The 20,897-nt window shown below is 47.8% G+C and overlaps 1 protein-coding gene across 1 annotated transcript; it reads left to right on the top strand.

Moving 5' to 3' along the window:
- Positions 1–216: 216 nt before the first annotated feature.
- On the top strand, positions 217–19,021 carry ahdc1 (AT hook, DNA binding motif, containing 1). Its single transcript, XM_087175577.1, has 5 exons — positions 217–785; positions 11,792–13,113; positions 13,231–14,954; positions 15,450–17,217; positions 17,731–19,021. Exons 2-4 carry the CDS (start codon positions 11,905–11,907, stop codon positions 17,209–17,211), a joined length of 4,695 nt encoding a protein of 1,564 aa, XP_087031703.1. The 5' UTR covers positions 217–785; positions 11,792–11,904; the 3' UTR covers positions 17,212–17,217; positions 17,731–19,021.
- Positions 19,022–20,897: the final 1,876 nt, after the last annotated feature.

Below are 20,897 nucleotides of genomic sequence, written 5' to 3'. Positions count from 1 at the left end.
ACATCATATGATTTTAGTGTTATTGGTATCCCAGACAACAATTTTCTGTCCTCCCACTCTTTCTCTCCCTGTGTCTCTCGCTCTCTTCCCTTTCTTTTTCATTCACACTCGCGCTTGCTATCCTCAGTGAACTACTGTTCCCATAGTTCCAGAGGTGTAAAGTGAGGCCAGCTACGGGTGCCCGGATGGCTTTGACAGTCAGGCACGTTGGAGAGGCACAGCGGAGACTAGGGCGCAAGAGAGACACAGAGCTGGAATTGCAGAGGCAGAGACGCACGGGCGCACGGTCGATTCTCGCCTCCCGCATACTGGGGAGTCCCGTGCCTGTCACCAAAACCGGAGGACAGCGCTCTAGTGCGGTTATGTCAGCACCTTAATTTGAGAGAAGACTGTTAACCAACGTCCCTGCTCCCTATTTTTTAAAATTTCCCCCCTTTTGTTTTTTTGCTTTCCCATCTTTGTGGGTGCAGATATTGATGTGAGCCAGAGGAGCGGTTTTTCCGTTGAGTCGCACGAGACGGTGGCGCGCGACCGCAGGAAGAGACAACGTTTACATTGATGTGGGAGGACTCTCTCCCTCCGAGGCGTGGAGCCCAGATGAAGGGGAAATGCTGCGCGCTGACGGCTGCAGCCGTCAAGGCAACGGCTCCGTGACCCGGGCGAGGAGAGGAGCGAAGCACCGCCACCGACAGCCGCGCGAGCCGCCAGCCCCGCCAGCCAGCGTTGACACCGCAACAGCTCCAGCAGCCAGCGCGAGCCCCCAGACTCTCTCTCTCTCTCCCTTGGTGAGTGCGCGTGCAGCGTCTTGTGTACACAACACCAAAAAAAAATTGCTTACTGTCCGCTCAGCCAGTTGTGCTGCGCACCTCTGGCTACGTTTCTTTTTGAGTTTTTCACATTAACCTCATCGGTGCCGTGAACGGAGGGAGCTCTGCATGCGTACTGCTCGTGCTGCTGGGTCATCTGGGCTTTACTGTAGGCATGCAGCGTGTGTGGTTAAGATCTAAAATGATGATGTTCAAACACACATGCACACACGCAATGTGATTGAATGTGCGCGCAATGAACCCTGTGTACCCCCGCCTGTTTTTTTAAAAAAAGATTTACAATATTCTCACCTTTTAGCCTCATTATCACTGAATATACATAGTGGAGGCAAGGCAACAGTATACAGTACCTCCCCAGGTACTGTCACACTGCTGGCACACAGGCACACACACTGCCTCATGTCTTGTTTATTGGCCATCCCCAAAGATTGGCCCTGTGTATGAGTTTGATGGGACTTTTCTAAAAATGAATTTACATACCAGTGGCACATACCAGAGGTCTGACTGTGAGCCCAGCTTCTCATGATGGACAGATGTTTGCTTTACATATAAACAGGAGACAGAGAGAGTCCCGGTGAGCATCAGTCCAGCTACCGGGGTTTCCATCCCGGCAGCCCCCCTGAGCTATCAGGGCAGTTAGGCAGGACACAGCAGCAGCACATCCTGCAGTGGAAACAGGGCCGGCGTGTTGGAGAGACACGGCGTACTCATGGTGGTGATTATCAGCTCTTGTCTGTGGTTTAGCAGGGAGGAGGGGGTGGGGGGTGACAAAGGAAGAAGGAGTGCATGAGAAACTGAAAGAGAGGACAGTGAGGGAGGATGAGAGGGAGAGGGAAGTCAATGTCAGTGTCTGGGCAGTGACAGTTCGTTATTTAAGGGCCCCTCAAAGACGTGCACAGGCTGCCCTAGTGCGGGTGCTGTTGGTATGCAGAGTGATGCTCTGTCTGTCTGTCTGTCTGTCTCATACTCACACAGTCTCACTCTCACAGTCGCTAGTTGAAGAGTGAGTTCTCTTATTGGCAGGTCCACTTGAACATAATGAATAATTTCAACCCTCTGAATGCTGGAATGAAAAGGAAATGGCCTTACCTTGGCATGCAGCCGCTGTCTGTCAGACTTGTCTTGAGTGCATGGCCCTGTGTGTGTGTGTGTGTGTGTGTGTGTGTGTGTGTTTGTGTGTGTGTGTGTGTGTGTGTGTGTGTGTGTGTGTGTGTGACAAACAGAGAATGTGAACATATAACAGCTTAGGCCTATTGTGCCTCCTACCTGTGTGAGCGGGGCTAGTTGTCATAGCAACGGCCTTGTAGCTCCGTTGATGTTCCTCCTGTCCTCATTGGCAGGGTCAGCGCACCTAACACACCACATTTCGTCTCAAAGCTCTGTGTGTGTGTGTGTGTGTGTGTGTGTGTGTATGTTTGTGTGTGTATGTGTGTGTGTGTTTATGCATGCACATGTGTACTTCCAAGTGTGTGTGTATGTGTGTGCTGTGGAAGTACCTTTTGTTTGTGCCATGCTGCAGTTTGTAGGTGTGTGGGTTGGTGGCACAGACAAGTCAGAGAGTGTGCGTGTGTGTGAGAACACACATGTGTGTTGCAGTGTCACAAAGATGCACCCTGCTGATATGACAGCCGACGGCCCGACCAATCACCTGTTTTCTCTGTCTGCCTATCAGCATGTGAGGTTGCCATAGTCAGATGTCCTCTTGATATGGAGGTCGTCATGGAGATTGAGAAGACAGAATGGACACATATTCATGTATGTTGCCCACACAAATACACACACACACACACACACAAACACAGACAGACGCATGAAACATTGATTGGTGCAGCATTTATGGATTTCCAATGATTTCCCGATGCTTCGAGAAGTTTTGAGTTCAGTCTGGTGCAACCTGTTGAATGGTTAAATGGTGGAAGAGTGACAGTTTATTGATGCATCAGGTATAAACCTGAAGAAAATTCTCTTGAAAGATAGAATCATTTATTGAATCTCTTTGTGGTCCTTTCATTAATCCTTTACCTGAGCTAACAGACCACACATATTCTACCACCAGACGAGCTCTAGTAATCTAAATCAGATGATATCCTACCAGAGATTGAGTCTGTTCAAACACTGATTCTCCAAAAACAATCTCAGTCTTCTCCTTACAACTACAAAACCTCTCATTTCATGCATTTGGCATCTAGCTGTGCGCAAGATTTGTCAAATGCAACAAAAACCTTTTTTTTTTTAATTTTTTTTTTTTTTTGTAACTGATGTTTTGTGAAAGTCAGCCGATCACTCTGGCACTCCTCTTTGAACTCTTCACAACAGATATGTTACTGCCATTCAGGAAAAGGGAATTTACACCAGTGTTGTGAATGAGTCAGGCCATTATTACTCAGCACTTGAAATGCCTCCCAAAATACACGAGTAATTGATTTTAGGGCACAGATTCACATAAACAATTCTCATCTTTTCACACTCAGAAGCTGGTTGGTTAGAGCTCAGAGCTATTAGATGATGGCTTTAAGCATAAACTGTGACATTGAGATGCAAATTATATCAATGTTTCTTTTGCCTTTTTTTTCACAAATCAGAGATGTTATACTGAATTGCAAAGTTTCCATTGTTAAAAAACAAAAACAACTTTATAGACTATAAGACCTCATATTTAATATAGAGTCGTAGGACATTTTAGGAATATTCTAAAACTTTTAATATTTTTTTTACTATGCAACGAGCTACTGGCAAAAATAATTACTTTGTCCTTGGAGTGAAGGGTACTGTCTTTTACGACTCCTATTAATCTAATCGTCACCTGAAGTGAAATAGCTTTCGCCACAGGCAGGTAAACGTGGTTCAACTCCCCCACACACACACACACACACACACACACACACACACACACACAGAGGCAAACACACACAAATAAACACACACAGATGCGCCCACACACACAGCAACCATTTAGCATTAGTGTAAGCAGTGTTTGTATGCTACATTCTGTCACCTCCCACACGATACATTCATAAAACGGCTCCTCCACGCCAAAGGCACTGACTCAATAGAAGACATCTCTCCTTCCCTTTTCTCTCGCCTCCTTCCCTGTTTTAACCCCTCTGCCCCCCCATGTATCTGTCCTTTAGTCAGTCCCTTCTTCTTCTGCTTCTTTTTTTTCTTCCACTTATCACCCCCCCTCCCACCACCTTCCTGTTCCCCCATTCCCTACATGTCCTTCCTCACCTACCTCCTCATTCTCCTTGCCCCCCCCCCCTCCTCCTACCACCCCAGGGGCTGGTTGCAGCCGGTTTGAGTCTGACAGTGGAGAGGAAGCTTCGACCTCTCACCTCCGGAAGATGGAGGGAGGGGAGGCAAGAGGAGAGGGATGATGGAGGGCAGTGGGGTGGAGGGGTGGGGAGCGGAGGGTGTGTGTGTGTGTGTGTGTGTGTGGGGGGGGGTGTAACTGCAAGAGGCGAGGGAGAGGTCAAAGAACAGGGGATTTGCGAAGAAAGAGAGAGGAGAGCTGGGGGAAGGGACAGAGAGAGAGAAAGAGAGAGATGGAGGGGTCAGGAAGGAGAAGGAGTGATAAATGAAGGGAGAGTGGCAAGATGGAAGGATGAGGAGGGAGGGATGGAGCGCGTGAGAGGATGAGAGGGAGAGAAGACAGAGTGTGAAGCTGCTGTGTACCTCCCTAACAAGCTGGACAGAATCAGCTCAATTATTAAAGAGGAGCGAGAGATGGGGAAAACACGCAGACACACAGACGTACACGCACAAAAGCATCTCTCGGTGTCTGGCACACTCAACACATACTCGCCATCTCTCTCTCTCTCTCTCTCTCACACACACACACACACACACACACACACTCACACACACACATACTGTACCTCTCCGCAGATGAACATACTCACACATGTACAGTATGTCTGATATTCATGTTTCTTCATGCTCGTGCGTCAGAGTTATCTTTGTTTTTAGCGGCGTGTGAGGGTGCGTATACATGTGTCTGGGTATGTGTGTTGAAAACAGTGAGTCAGAGGATAAGCAGAGACTTGTTAGTGATTCTCCTCAACACCCCCCCACCCCCCACCCCCCTCACACACACACCCAAGTCTACCCAATTTGGCTTCAGCACTGTCTCAACATTCCAGCGCCGTGGCTTCAATGTCGTCCCATCAATATGAACAGATAATCAGAGCACTAAGGGGTCTGTATATAAATCCCCACCGTGAATATAGTTTTCACCCTCTTCCCTTCCTTTCTTCTCTCCCTCCCTTCCTCTCCTTCTCCCTCCTCCTCCTCCTCTTCCTCTCTTGCCCGTTCCACCCTTGTTTCTAGTTCTCTTTCTTCTTTCCCTTTTCCCTCCTTCTCTGAGGAAGTGTATGCCCCCAAGGGACAAAAAGATTCGCTACCTTCCAGGAGAGAAAGAGATTGTGTGTGTCTCTCTCAGTGTGTGAATGTGTGTCCTCCACATGTGTGCGTGCCAGGATGATAGTGTGTGCGCGGGAGTGAGAACACACACTTCCTGAGACAGAAAGGGAGAGAGAGGCAGGGATGAGCAAGTGAAGAGCGAGTGAGAGAGTGAACGCAGGAGGCTGTGGAGGGGGAGGAGAGAGAAAGAGATAAGAGAGAAAGACAGAGAGTAGTCGGGGAGAAGGGGGAAGATGGATGAATGCACTGCGCACTGAGTGTGTGTGTGTGTGTGTGTGTGTGCGTGTGTGTGTGTGTCTATGAGTGAGAGAGAGAGAGGAAGAGAGATGGTAGGGAGATGCAGGTAGACGGAAAGGGGACGAAAGGGTTTCTTATCCTCTCAGCAGAAGTCATAATTTCTTAGAGCGTGCACAGATGTGTGTGTGTGTGTGTGTGTGTGCGCGTGCGTTTGTGTGCATGCCTGATTGTGTTTGTGTCTGAGTGTGTTACCTCGCTCAGGCTTGAGGCCAAGAACCGGAGAGGTACAGTGGTGTGGCGTCGGTGTGTAGTGTGAGCAGCATGCGTGTGTCTGTGTGTGCTTTTTGAAAGGTGTGTATGTCGAGGCTGTGGCTGATGAGCTGTCAGTACCTACAGTTGGAATGTTCACAAGGCGGCCATTGTTGTTCAAACAGCCAGCAGCCTTCTCCTTGGCAACGGGCGCTGCAGCAGCGTCTCCCACAGCAACTGTGGAACAGGAGTATGGAGGGAGGAGGAGGAGTCAGGAAGTCAGGGCCGCAGCACAGAGGCCCCTCTCCAAAACACTGGCCTCAAGGTCTGAGTATGTGTCGGGGCCCAAGCATCTGGTTTGTGTGTCCTCTGTGTGTGAGGTAGATATGCATGGCTATATCTATGTGTGTCGGTAAGTGTGGTTTTTAAGTGTGTCTGTGAGTTCTTGCCAGCGTGACTACGTGGAGCGTGCATCTTTTCTTGCACTTGTGTGTTTCTGCGTGTTTGTCAGCTCAGTGTGTGCGTGTGCACCTGCGTGAACTGTAACTGGGAGTGTTTCTGTGTTTGCACCTAAGTGGTTGGTTTCATCTCCTTGTATTTGCATGTGTTTGTGTGTGTTTCAAGACGTATCCCTGTGTGTCCGTGTTTGTGTGTAATCCTGCATGCCGTTTGTGTGCGCACATGTGCACACTCCTAGCTGTTCCCAGCTGGTGCGGTTGGTCACATGACCTGACTGAGGGGCGGCCATCAGCAGAGCCAGGAAACTGCCTGCAGGAGAGTGAGAGAGGATAGAGAGTGTCAGGATGAGTTGAAGATGAGGGAGGGCTGGTGGGGAGTGGGAGCGTGTGTTGTGGGAGAGAAAGCGGAGGTGGGATGTGTGTGTGTGTGTGTGTGTGTGTGTCTGTGTGTGTGTGTGTGTGTGTGTGAGAAAGAGAACCGTGAGGAAGAGAAGTGATGTGGGGGGGGGGGGCTGAAGGAGAGGAAGGGGTAATACAGTCCTCCTTGACTTAAAATAACTACACCATGTAGGTTCCTGCAGAAACAACAGTCAGATAGTAAGACAGTCAGAGGGGTGGGGGGTCCTGGTTATGTGTTGTCTAGTGTTTGGAGCTACTTCTGCGGTCCCCTGTGTGCATCCTTGGCAGATCCGCCACTGTATCTGGTCCGTGTGAAGTCTGTTTACGTTAGATGTGTGTCTGCGTGTCTGAACGTCTGTCTGTCTTTTTGTTTGTCTGCACATATGGTTTATGCGTTGGTCTCTGTTCATTTATATGCTTTGTGTGTGTGTTTGTTGCGTGTGTGTGTGTGTATATGCGTGCACGTGCTTGCTCTTGGCAGGAGATACAGCGCGCACACTGATGATGGAGATCATTAGGAATTTCCTGCAGCTGGGGAGGTGGTGGTTTTTCTTTTTTTGGAGGGGGGCAGTAGGATTGGGTGGGATATGAGTGGGTGAGAACAAGAGGAGAGGTCAAAGGGAAGGAGAGTGAGAGTGTGTGGGTGGGTGGGTCTGGGGCGGGGGGTCTGTATGTGAGTATGCTTGTTGGACTGTCTCCGCTTGAGTGACATGTGTGTGCATGGAGCTGCAGCCCACCAAAGCCCAAAGTTCACCTCTGTTGTGAGGGGTTGTTTTAGGTATTTTGTGTGCAGGCGCGTCGGCCACAGTAGTGCAATAAGTGTGTATAACATTCCTCACCTCCTTTTGCACACTTACCCACACCTCAAGCTCCCAAACAACCCAGGTCTGTTGATTGGAAGAGTTTGGATTGGGACTGTTACTGCTTGTTGAGCTGCAATCCACTGTGGTTAAGAGAAGACCTTCTAACTTCAATTTCATTGTTTTTCTTCTCATTTGGTTGATGTAAAACTTTCCACAGTTCAGCCGAGTGTTGGGTAAATATTGAAATCTTTTACCCACAGTGGGAATAAAAATACTGCCTTAAAATCCATCACGTCAACATCATTTTAAGATTATGTCTAGGTTGTGCTCGTGTTAAATGGAGGTTGTTCGTGTGTTTCTGTGATGTGGCTGAAATTAAATAAAGGAGTTTTTTTCAATTCTAAAGACGATGTGAAATTACATCAATATGCATTAGAACTACATTTCCATTTAATCTGCTTTTTTTTTTTTTTTTTTTTTACATATAATGCACCACACTCAGAGGCCTATTCGTAGTAGTAGGCCTACTATTTAATATGATCACTACACACAGGCAGTGTTTGCACTTCATCAACCACTCTAAAGTGATGCTTTGTTAATATTATATAATGTGTGATGTTTCATTGACAAAGTCAGACTGATGTTTGCCATCTGGAATACAACATGACACACTTCTTTTCCTCACCATTTCCCACTGAACACATCTCAAGAATGACTCGAAAACAGTTTGTCATCAAGTTGTCTAACAGTTTGGTTCATTGTCTTTCGTGTTATTTTCCTCATTATTCTTTTGACTGATGTTTTTCTGTCTGTAGAAGTTGTGTGTTGTCATGTGTGTTATATGGAGCTATGAGGCTGATGGAGCTGCAGGTCGAGGTTGCATCAGGGTTGAGGTGGTGTGGGGGAACGAGAGGCTGACAGTAGCTGAGTTTCTGCGTGGTGTCACTCAGTCTCTGTGGACCCCCTGACCCACTTCCCCCTCCCCACCTCTCTCTCTCTCCTGGCCTCACATACACTTTCTCCACCCCCCCCACCCCCTCCTCTTCTTATCTGTCTAAACCTCTCTGTGGAGCTCCCCCTCCTCCCCTCACCACCTCTCTCTCTCACTACCTTTCTCTCTTTCTCTCTCCCCTCTGTGTCCCCCTCCCTTACACCCCCCCATGCTGTTTCGGTGCTGCTGCCTGTCTCTTAGCAACAACTGCACACCCGTTAGAGCTCAGTGAGTGCTTTTACAAACACACCCAGGAAGACACACTCATACACGCGCACATTCACAAACACACACATGCATGCGCGCACACATCCACACTCACACACACACATACACACACACAGACACACACACACACACACACACACACACACACACACACACACACAGGGTCTAGTTCCTCATTGAGGGTTGCTGCTGGCAGGCCTGTGAGTCTGCAAGCCTTTGTGGCAGTGAGATAGATGGGAAGAGAATAGATATGCTGTACAGCTACCATGTACAGAATGATTGTTCCTCTCAGACTATGCACAACAGGGCAACTGCCCAATCTGGAAAATGACAGGTTCTAGTCTCTGATTTCACACTGGCATGTGCGCACATACACTCTCTGGCATGTTGTGTTGTTGTTGCCTTTCCTGCAAGCGCACAATAAGCACCAAAAACTTTTATGAGCAGATGAAAAATGTACAGTATCAAACATTTTCAAACAATATCATTCATATGAGAGCTGCTCTTTGTGAAACACATTCAACAGATCATCATGTGGGAGCCGTGCACACCATCGGCTGTTTTCACACAGACAATACTACGCCACTGTGTGTTCCAAAGCCCCAGAGCCATTCACAGTAAAATGCACCAAAACGCATTTGCTACGTATGACAGTGAATATATTGGAATGGCGACTGATGGATGCCAGGAGTATTTGCTTAAACAATGTGGGATAGTGGGAGTGTTTGATAGGCTGGCATCTAAGCCCTGTCAGGATGCCCCCCGCAGAGCACAGTAGAGGGATATTTGCATGTGTGTCTTTGTTTTGTGTGTGATCGTGCATGACTATACATGTGTGCGTGTGTGTGTGATATGTATGTCTTTATGTGCAAATCGATGTGAGTGTGTGGGAGGATGAAGCTGTGGGGGCATATTTGCATGTGTCTTTGTGTGTTGGTTTGTGTCGCTGTGTGTGTGTGAGTGACAGTGCGTGCATGTATGTGTAAGCACATGTGCAGCAATGTTTAATTAAAGCATGTGTTCTTCTCCTTCTCTCACACACCGGTCAGATGGAGCCTTAATTAATGAATGCTGTTAATTAGACGAGAGAGGAAGTGAGAACGAGAATAGGAGAGAAGAGAGGGAGGGAGAGAGGGAGGTGGGGAGACAGCACTGGGCATGGGAGGGAATGGGTGATGGGGTTAAAGAAACTATGTGTAGTGTGTGTGTGTGTGTGTGTGTGTGTGTGTGTGTGTTCATCTCCATGTTTGTCTGTCCCAGTTGTGTCATTCCTCAGAGCAGCAGAACGTTGAGGTTGCTCTGCTCCATGTGTTCAGCCCCAAACTCTGCTACAGCAAAACTCCCACTCCTCCTCCTCCTCTTCCTCTTCTGCTTCCTCCTCCTCTACTTCTCCCTCCTCTTGCCTCTTTCAACTTTTTCTCCCTCATACCTAAAATCTGTCTGCCTCAGACTATCCGACCACTTATCATCCTTCCCCTGTCTCGATCACGTCTTTCACCTCCCTGTACTTCTTGTCTCTTGCCTTTTCTCATACTTTCTCACCAATTCACTCAGTCATTCTAGTGTCTCTCGCCCCCTCCGCTCCCTGTTCCCCCTCTTTCTCTTTCTCTCTCACTCTCTCTGTCCTTCTCCCACCCTCCTAATCAGAGCCATATGTTGGAGAGAGAGGCAGAGAGATCTGACGATGGACAGGATTGTGTTGTATGTGGAGAGTGTGGTGCCGTGCTGGAGCCAGCCGTGCGCGTATGTGCGTGCAACAGTGGCACGCATGCTTGCATTTGTGTTTGAATGTGTGCACGCATCCAGTCACATGCGAGTCTGATAGCACGTGTGGTCCAGATTTCATAAGATTTCTTTCTCTTCTGGCTGTCTGTACTTGCAGTTCTCCTCTGCTCTGGGTTTCTATAATCCTCCAGTCGTTCCTGTCTTTCTGTCACCTTCATCTCTCCATCCTCTTAACACCTCTCTATTCATCACCTCTCTGCTTCCCCCTGGTGGCTGCGATTATTCACACATTCTCATTCTTCTTGTACCCTCCAAGTCTAATGCTTTGTAATGCATTTGAATAGTTTTGGTGAAATGGGGCATGCAGTGTGTGTGTGTGTGTGTGTCAGTGTGTGTGTGTGTGTGCCCCTGCTCAATTGTTTATTGTAATTTCTGGATTTTTACAACATGTGCATCTGTTCACTCAAATATGGTGAGAGTGAAAAACGTCGCAAAACTCTCTCAGTTCCCATACACAATACACCATTCTGTGAGTCTGGCCATCATCATGTAGTTATGATCAACAGCATGTGTGAAAATCCAACAGAAGAGTGTAAAGTTGCTCTGCCTTACATGTGCACCTACAATCTGCTGGTACACAGCAAAACGAAACACTAACGACAATTAGACTTTAAAATTTCATATTGCAAGTCATCTTCCAAAATAATTGCGTCTGATGTGAGATGGTGCAGCGCTTACCAAAATACTGATTCTAGTCTGGTCTGATGCGTGCTGTGACATCATGTACTAATCTCTTATTCTTTCTGCTCCACCCTCCTCCACACTCCTTTCTTTTCCTTTATTTTTTTCCCACTTACCCTGTCTCCCACCTCCGTCAACTCTCTGTCCCTTCCTCTGTCTGTCTGTCTGCCTGTCTGTCTGTGTGTCTGTTGTCTGTTTCTCTCTTTCTCTCACTCTAGCAACCATGGGCAAAAGACAGGAGCAGAGGGGAGAGGGAGAAGTATGTGAGCTCTCCACTGCAGTATTGATGACCCAATGATCCCCTGCAGAACAGAGCCAGTCAGGCAGACAGAGTGAGGCTCAACTCAGAATCAAAATCAGAATCAGCACCACAACCATTCAGTAAAAGCAACCAACTGAGTAGAATATGAATGGTAAATGTAACCTAATGTTGTAATGCTGCTGTGTGGGTGGCACAGTTAATAGAGTAGAGTGCATTACAGATTAGGTTTATGGCCCATTGCCAAAAATGTTGACGATTCCATCACACAACCGCAATTCCATCTGTGCTGCAAATGTTTGATTTTAATTTGTACAGTATGTTTGATGCCTTACAATGACCAATATATTAAGCGGCAAGGAGTTAAGATTAAATGTATTAAATACAACAAAGGAGATGTTAAATTTGTGGACTTAGTATCCAGTTGATAATATTACTTTTATCTCTGTCCTTAGGTCCTTGAGTCTTCTTGCTAGCTGTTAGAGGAAGACAGCTACAAAGAAGAAACATTTACATACAGCAGAAAACATCTTTTTCCTCCCTCACTACCAGCGAGACCATACACTGAATGAGTGGCTTGTCAGATCAGCTATTTTCAGGCCAATCTGGGGCTCCAGTGGGCTGTGGTGGGGACCAGGCAGAGGAAAAAGGGTGCGTTGGAGGGCTGGAGGAGCTGGAACGGCCCGAGCTCTGGACCAGGGAGCTTGGGTTCCAGGCGGAGTCCCAAGATCCCTCCAACGATGGACTGGCACCGGTGACCTCCGACCACTTTCCCCCCTCCTCTCCTTCTGCCCTGGCCAACGGCCTCCACCTACAGAGAAGACTGGGGCACAACACCTGCCGGCGGAGGCAGACGGAGACTCACACTACAGCCGAGACACATACATTCGCAGAGACATTTAGAAACATGCAGACGCACATAGACCCAGATGTGCATGCGCAGGCTGTTTCACACGCACACATGGATAATTGTGGACACATGGATATCAATGCACATACGGGTTCTGTTGGGCCAGAACACTCCAGAACTCTCACGCCGGAGGCCATACACACAACCTCACCTCAACCCCTGTCTTTGGCACTCGGGAATCATCCTTCCTCCACCAATCAGCTCGCAGCCCCTATCCTCACACCAGAGACAGACATGCCCTCAACCTTTTGTCCAGTTCCTATTGGTCCAAACACAAACCCAGGCTCCTCTCCTCTTCCTGTGGAGGCTGAGAAGAAGTATGCACTCCGCAGCTCTGGACGTCCCCGCTTCCCCTGTCACCTGCGCAAATCCTCACGCCTCCGCCGAAGCATAGAGGATGGGGAGAAGAGAGCAGTGAGGGAGAGGGGAGGAGAGGAGGTGGATGAAGTAATAGAGGAGAAGATCTGGAGGGTTAAAGAAGAGGAAGTGGCGGTTGGCGAGAAGGAAGATCATAAGCCTGTTGAAGCTGTTCTCCCCACGGCTCCCTGCCCTACAGACGTCGCTCTTGCTCTAACTGTACCCAAACCTGTCCCTAAAGCTACACCTAAACCTGGGCCCAGACTTGGGCATAAACCTGGACCTAAATCCAGGTCTAGGCCCGCGCCAAAATCTGTCCAAAAAGCAGCTCCTAAAAGTGTCATGAAACAGCGTCAGGCAGCGCAGTCCATTCATCATCGTGTTACCCCTCATCACGCATTTGTGAACACGTCCACCATCCCTGCATCTCTGCTGAATGTGAAGGAGGAACCTGTTGCAGAGTCAGGGGTATCTGCTCCCAATAACCGGAAATGTGGACGTTATGTTGGTGTAAGTTCATTAATTGTTACATGTCACTGTGCTTACTCATAATACATTATACAATATTATATCATGTATGAAATAATTTTCAGTTACATATGTTTTATGTTGGTCTCTGCTTTACAGGTGAGGAAGATTGTTGTCAAGGTGGCTCGCATTCCTGTTAGTCTTAGTCGCCGACAGAAGAGCTACAAGATTTCCAATTTGGAGACAGTTACAGGCACAGAGAAAGGCAATGATGGCGGACTGGAGGGCTCGGAGGCAGTTCGAGAGCCGACCGCACTTCTCCGCATGAAGAACAATGGGAAGAGTGTTATGGTGATGTTCCCTCCTGGAGAGCTGCCTGTTATTCTCAAACGCAGGCGGGGACGGCCACCTAAACAGCCTCTGCCAGGAATACCCGGAGAGCCTCCGAATCCCAGCAGTGCCAGTGGTAATGGAGACCAGCCCAAAAAGCCCCGGAGGCGTCGTCGGACTAAACTCCCTTCTCCTTATCCATCTTATGTTAATGATACTAATGATGTGAAAACAGAGTATGGGGACGTTCTGTCTAAACTGGCTTTTTTAAACCGTCAGCCCCCTGCCACTGGCCGCTGCTCTCCCCCTCGATGCTGGACCCCCAGTGAGCCAGAAAGCTTTCATGCCCCCTTGGAAAACCCTGGAATATCCACCCTACTCCATCGGCTAACTGGGTTTAGACGCCCACGCGGTGGCAGAGGAGGGGGCCTTGGAAGAGGTGGAGGAGCAGCAGGGGGGATTGGGGGCAGTGAGCGCAATAAGAGCACCTTCAGTGACTTCTTTGAATCCATCGGCAAGAAGCGGAAACTGAGCCCTCTGTCTGACCATGGATTACCTAGGAAAAGGGGAAAGGGGGTGGGTGGAGGCGGGGTTGGACGGGGAGGGGGGATCGTAGGAACTGAGCCTGGGGGAGAGAAAATAGTCAGGAAAAGACGTATGAGAAAAAATGGTGCATTTAAAGGAGAAGGAGTTTCCATGGGGCAAGACTGGCCCAATGGGGCAGGTGGTTGGGGAGAGGAGGGGGGTATTGAAAAGGAGAAAGGTCTGGCTGGGTTTCAGCTCTGTGGATCTCCAAGAGGGGGCTTTTCTTCCTGTGAGGTTGGAAGGGGGGGTGCCTACAGCAGTCTAGGAGGAAGCAGAGGGGTTGGGCCAGTTGGGGAAGACTCACAAGGCCTGTTTGCTGGATATTTCCGGTCACTGCTCGACTCCGATGATTCATCAGACCTGTTGGACATGTCCTCCTCTCAGTCAGATCCCCGCAAAGCTTCATCCACCCCTGGTTATGAGCCATCCAGCCCAGCTGCCGGGCACAGCTGGTCCCCTGCATTCTCCAAGTGGTGCTCCAAGGGTGCAAGTTCTGCAGTAGAGGGTTCAGCCCAAACACATTGCTCCTCGGCCAGGCCACCGTACAGCTATGGCAGCCTGGCCCAAACATCGCCCACCACCTCTACCTATCTCAAGTCCACTCCTCCATCTCTCTCACACTCTCCCAGCTCCCCCCATCCTGCCTCTTATGGCCACTACTCCTCTGGCTACTCCTCCTCTTCTCCTGCAGTGTCACAGAGATCCTCAGACTGCAGCTTTGCATACGGGTCTGGACACAGCAGTGGAAAGGCCACCCCTGTTGGCCAGATTGGTTACTCTAGCTACCAGGCAGCAGCCAAGCGGGGCTTTTGTGGATACCCTGCAGCAGGTCATTCCTCCATGCGGGGGGAGTCAACAGGACCCACATCACCTGGAGGAGGGTACATGGCTGTGGCCAAAGGCAGCCAGTTCAGCTCCTCCTCCCCAGAAGGATACAAACAGTACAACTCCAATCAGTGGAGCTTCAGGTAAATCACTTGTCACTCAATAATTAATTTTATGAATTCAAGATATTTCTGAGTTGTTTTTTCACACAAAATCTCACTTGGTATGAAAGATTTTTAAATGAATATGGGATTAAATGTTTTCTTCCATTAAATAGAGAAGTACAAACTAATAAAAGTCAGACCATGGCAGGATCAAAGTGATTAGATTTGCTTAATATAAATGTTTCACTCCAGCACTTCATTTTCAATTTTACCCTGTCCACCGTGTGCCAATTAACAGTCAATACCTGACATTAGTTAACTCAGGGCTAAAATGTGCACTGTGGTTATCCATAGGAATACATAATCAGAACCCGCATTGAGAGTTTTCTCTTCAGGGTCCTATTACTGACTGCTGGAGCTGCAACAAAGAGCAGTTGAAACTGAACTATTTCTCAAATATAGACATATTGCTGAAGTCATGTTTGTATGTTTTTATCATTTTTGTTGCTCTTTTTGTGTTTTTCTTTTCTTCAGACAAGGTTATGGCGGCTGGTCAACGGACAGCTTTGGGACTCAGTATCATGGCTACAGTGAATATGGCTCCAACGAGTCCAAAGACATCTTGGATATCTCGAATTACACCCCCCAGAAAGCCAAGCGACAACCTTTTCCTGAAAGTTTATCAGAATCCTCTTCTGACTCTTCACATCTTGGCTCTGTAGCCACTGGCAGTGGACCGAGCTCCGCAGGTGGCACATATAAGCTGAACGAGGCTGCTTCTGTTAGTGCAGAGGGGGGTCAGTCAAGTCTGTCCAGCCTGGAGAAATTGATGATGGATTGGCATGAGAGTGCTTCGGGACCCTCCTATAACTGGAGCCAGAGTGTCCTCTTCCAGGGCGGGGGGACCAGCAAACCTGGCCGCGGTCGCAGGAAACGGACTGAAGCACAATCAGAAAAAGAGGGGGGTTCTGCGTTACACTCTGATTCCCCATCCAGTCCCTCACCAACGCCCACTCCAGGACCTAAACGGGGAGGGGTTGGTGGACGGGGCAGAGGGTCTAGAGGAGGCAGAGGGGGGTTATCTCCTTGTCAGAGAGAGCGGCCATCAGGAGCTAAAGGCAGGGGCAAGGCTGTCTCTACATCAGGAGCAGGAGTAGTAGTGTCTGCTGGAGGTCCAGAGGGGTCTGGGCTGTTCCAGGAGGTGCTGGACTATTACAGCGGAGACAGTAGTAGCCTCTCTCCCCTGGCCACTCCCAATCCTGCACCACCCTCCAGCTACCTCCAGGACCCCTGTGAGTACCCCTCCCCTTATTCTGCCCACCCTTCTACACCTTCCTCTGAAGAGCGATATCCAGCCTTATACCCTGGAGAGTCCTCCTCTTCCCTCTCACCCAGTGTCTCATCTCCCCCTTACCCTCCCAAGCCCACCCCTCCTCCGCCCCAGTCCTATCACCCAGTCCCATCCAGGACCTTCTCCCCGTCCTGCTCTCCCTCACCACGAGTAACACCCCACTGCGGCACTGCACTGAGTCCCTCACATCGCCCGCCTCCAAAAGACCCCCAGTTCTCGCAGTATGACTCCCCCAGCTACTGCAGCTCCCCCTACTGGTACGGACAGACATCGCACAGCGGCAGCCCCAGCCCACACTCACACAGCACACACTCAAATACAGCCGTGCACACACACAGCAACCCGCACACAAGTCCTCATGGAAACGCACATGGCAATCCACTCGCTAGCCCAAACGCAAACACACACTCACACACACATATAACCCCGACTCCCCACGACACACACCATCACAACACACAGCCTCACGCAAACCTGAGCTCACACACCAACACCCATCCCACCTCACATCTCCAAAGCAACCCCCTCACCCACTCAAACCCTCACACCAACAATCAGCCCCTCCACAATGCACACACCAACCCCAACACTCATCTCCCCTCCCACACACACTCCAACCCCAGCCCCAGCCTCCTCTCCCACTCAACGCCTGTGCTTTACGAGGAGCGCAGCCCTCCCTCCACCATGACTGCCCACAAGCGGGATCTGACCCCCCACGCCATGAGCACAGGCCTTTGCCAGGGTCCCCTGCCTCACTCCCCATTCCCCAAACCTCCCCTCGACTCCTCGCCCCATCAGGAGGACACTAGCGGCTTCTCCCTGTCCCACCAATCCTACCAGGGCATGGGACACCGCTACCCCTCCCAGGTGGCTCAGGGAGGTGGGGTGCTGTGCCAGCTCCTGGACCCAGCCAATGATGACAGCTTCAGCGTCACCAGCCTGTAACAGCAGGTGAGTGTATTTAACCTTCATACAACCAATAAGGCCGACATTTCTAGAGGAGTGTTTGATTAATGAGGATGAAGTTGCCAAGTGTTTTGAAAGTATTTCATTACTTGATATTTAATTGGATGACGAAGCACTATTAGTAGTTGTGATTAATAAATGAATAGCTAATATAAACATAACAGTTAATTTTTTTTAATCAGATTTACAAAAAAGCTTTATCTAATTAGTATATAGAAAGGTCAGGTTAAAAAAATGCTTTTGCAAGACTCCATTTTCAAGGTAGATTTGAATGTGTTTTATAGTAGCCTGTGTCTCAGAATACTGTATGTTCAAGAGTGCAACAGCAGCAGCACCACAGTGTACACATATGTACTACATTGCTTTTAGAACCACATCAAACACTGAAGATGTGTTTACAAGGACCTATTAAGCTTTACCACTGTCAAAAATATCACACTCTCATATATTACTCTCTTTCCCTTCATCTCTTTCTCTCTCCCTTTGTTTTTCTTTCAGGTGCATTCAATCCAAGCTTTTACAGATTTGCAAACATTTTTTTTGTTAAGGAGACTTCTTTGTGAGAGACTGTGAAATGAAGGGTGAGAATTTAGCTGCCAGCTTTGGACAGTAAAGCTTTAATTCTCCAGCACTGACAATCAAAATCAACCGCAACTTAAACACCCGAGCATGTACACACACAAATACACACACACACACACACACACACACACACACACACACGCATGTGCAGATGAATTCACTACCTAAACCTGAACACATAAAATCATACGTGTACACACTCACTCACACTCTACGCTGGAACGAGGGACTGGCAAAGAGGAGCTGACAGATGAATACCAGACGCTGGCGGACAGAGACAAATCTATTTCCTCATTCTGTTGAGTCCTGCTGTGACACATAGAGGACTCTGTTTCCCAGAAGTCTGTATCTCACCAAATCTTTCTGGTGTTGTTCTGTACATCTGCAATATGGACAAACTAGGATCACAATGCTCTATCTCTCTTTCTGTTTCTTTTCTCTGTCCTCTCTCAACTCCCCTTCTTTGCTAAACCAGCAACCGTGTTCTGCACTCGACTCGCCAACACTGCATTTCTGTCTTGTGCTCTAACCTGAACCGCATCTGAGCCCAAATCAACTTTTTAAATACCATGAGCCTTGCAAATGTCCCGCTCTGTGCACTCCTTGTGTCGTGTCCCATAAGAGAAAAGTGGACTAAACCAGTTTCTGCTCTTGAAATACCAGCATCTGTACATATGACTCCAGCTCCAAGCCAGGGGGCCCCCTCTTCACTCTGAAGGTCCGTCATCAACATGCCCTCCTCAGCGTTCTGCCATGGTTTCTCTGCTCTGGGGGGGTAGGTGGGTGGGTGTGGGGGGGATTGCAGCATGGAGACTCAACATCCTGTGTTTTGCTGTTTTAACTACAAGGGAAAGAGACATTGAAATCACACAATGGCCCCAAAGAGACTCTTGTTTTCTGTGTGCAAATGTGAGACAGAGGAGGTTGTGTTTGCGTGATGCATGTATTTGTGTGTATGTGTGCCTATATGTGCGTGTGTGTGAGTATGCGTGCGTGCCTATGGGGTCAAAAGGAGTGAAGCTCCCCAGACACCAAAGTCTTGGCGGGGCCTCATTCTTTCTTTCACTCTCTCCCTTCTTTTTTCTGTGGTCTTGTGTTGTTTGGTGGTTTTTGTGATGAAAAAAATTGTATATCTGTCTGTTACATATCATGTATGTATCTGAGGTGCAAAATATTTAAATACACATTCTGTTCTTGCCATTGGTAATCCTGTCTATAGCATCCTGCTTCTTTAAGGGATTAAGGGAGGTGTGAGCATGTTTGTGTGTGTGTGTGTGTGTGTGTGTGTGTGTGTGTGTGTGTGTGTGTGTGTGTGTGTGTGTGAGTATGTGTGTGCATGTGCGTGTGTGCGCTTTTTAGAGCCTCCCTGAGTATTGGGCTTTGCCCAGGCTGTCTGGGACTGTGAGCGAGTGAGTTCAGTCAAGGACACAATTCGACAGGGAGTGAAAGGGAGGGGAGGAGAGGAATGGATGGCGGGGAGAGCAGGGGAGGATGTGTTGGAGGGGAAAGAAGGAAACCAGACTGAGGAAATCAGAAAAGAGTGTCAGAGAGGTTTTAAAGCCACTGAAACAAAATGCACAAAAATGTACTGTTGCAAAATACCTCTTCCAAATAAGGCAATGTACTAAAGCACAGCGTAAAGGCCGGTGGTAGCAGAGAGCTGACGGGAAGGGACCCATGCATGTCCTCACAGGGAATCTTGCTATAATACAGCAAATATTGTGCATCTGCAGTTTGTGTGTATTGTGTGTGTGCCAGACAGACAGAGAGAGCGAGAGAGAAAGAAAGCAGATGGGGGGAGTTTACTGGCTGCATATTGTGTACAGTTTGTCAACAGGCTGACTAAATAGACTCAGACATGGCCGGAGGAAATGTGTTTGCTGTGACATTCCACTGTATGGCGGAAGAGGACACGCACCGTCGACAACACTACACACAGACAGAGAGATGGAGGAGGGTGCAGAGCAACAGTCCTCTCACAGACTTTTTCTTTATACTTTATTTATACAAAACATAATTTAAATATAAATGATCATTTTCTGTGGCGGATTTGAACAAAATTACAGCCAATCAGATCCCATACTCTCAGCAAGTTTTAAAACACAAATCTGTTATAATCTGATATAATCGAATTTATTTCTCAACAATCAGTGGCAGGACACGTATTCAGATTTTTTTACTTAAGTGGAATGGAAGTATTATCACAATGTACTCAAAGCAAAGGTATTAGTACTCATCATGCAGCAGAATAACCCCTGACTGTTTATTTGATTATAGATCTTTTAACATGTGAGCAGCATTTTAATGTAGTTGGTCAACAGTGTGTTCATCTTAACCACTTTACTGTTGTCTTGTATAATCTTAATCTTATGAGCTAATCATAGACTTAGTATGTAAAATGTTTATCTATTAAGTAGCAACTAGGTCTGACTGTCAAATAAATGTAGTAAAAAGAGTTTTTTTTTTTTTTTTTTTTTTTAAGTATGTTTCCCTTTGGCATCCAGCAGAAGTAAAAAGTAGCATAATATATATATATTATGCTACTTTTTACTTCTGCTGGAGATGATATATATATATATATATATATATATATATATATATATATATCCTAAGTTTAGCCTACCTCAAAACTGCACTTAAAGTAGGCCTGCAGTAGTAAAAAGTAACTTAAATCTACATAAGCTACAAAATATTCATATAAAAAGTAATAACCAAAACAATACATCGAAATAAACTTGATAATATCAAAGCAATATTTCTGTGTAGATGCAGAACCAAAATAAGTGGGGGACCGTCTGTGTTTATTCATCACAGAAAGAACAGTAGCCTACTGTATGTGTTGACGGCTTTTTTTAGTTTATAGCATTTTGCTGGAAACAATTTGTGGATCAACTTGGGAGACATTTCCTTCACCTTATTTCTTAAGAAATCATTTCAGAAGTTAAGTCCACACTTGCTCGCAGGGTTAATTGTTACTGGTACGAGTTAATAATGTGCAAAAATAAAACGGCGGTCACTGTGTCAATAAGGCCACCAGGAATGCGCTTCGTCATCACTGCTTTCCCCTGGGGGTAAAGAAGAAG

This window comes from Seriola lalandi, unplaced genomic scaffold (assembly GCF_002814215.2).
Source record: "Seriola lalandi dorsalis isolate HSWRI2012SDOR001 ecotype SW California unplaced genomic scaffold, Sedor1 jcf7180002054476, whole genome shotgun sequence".
In the NCBI taxonomy this organism is placed as follows: domain Eukaryota; kingdom Metazoa; phylum Chordata; class Actinopteri; order Carangiformes; family Carangidae; genus Seriola; species Seriola lalandi.
Note: the sequence above shows the minus strand (reverse complement) of the source record. Positions and strands in the feature narration are given on the sequence as shown.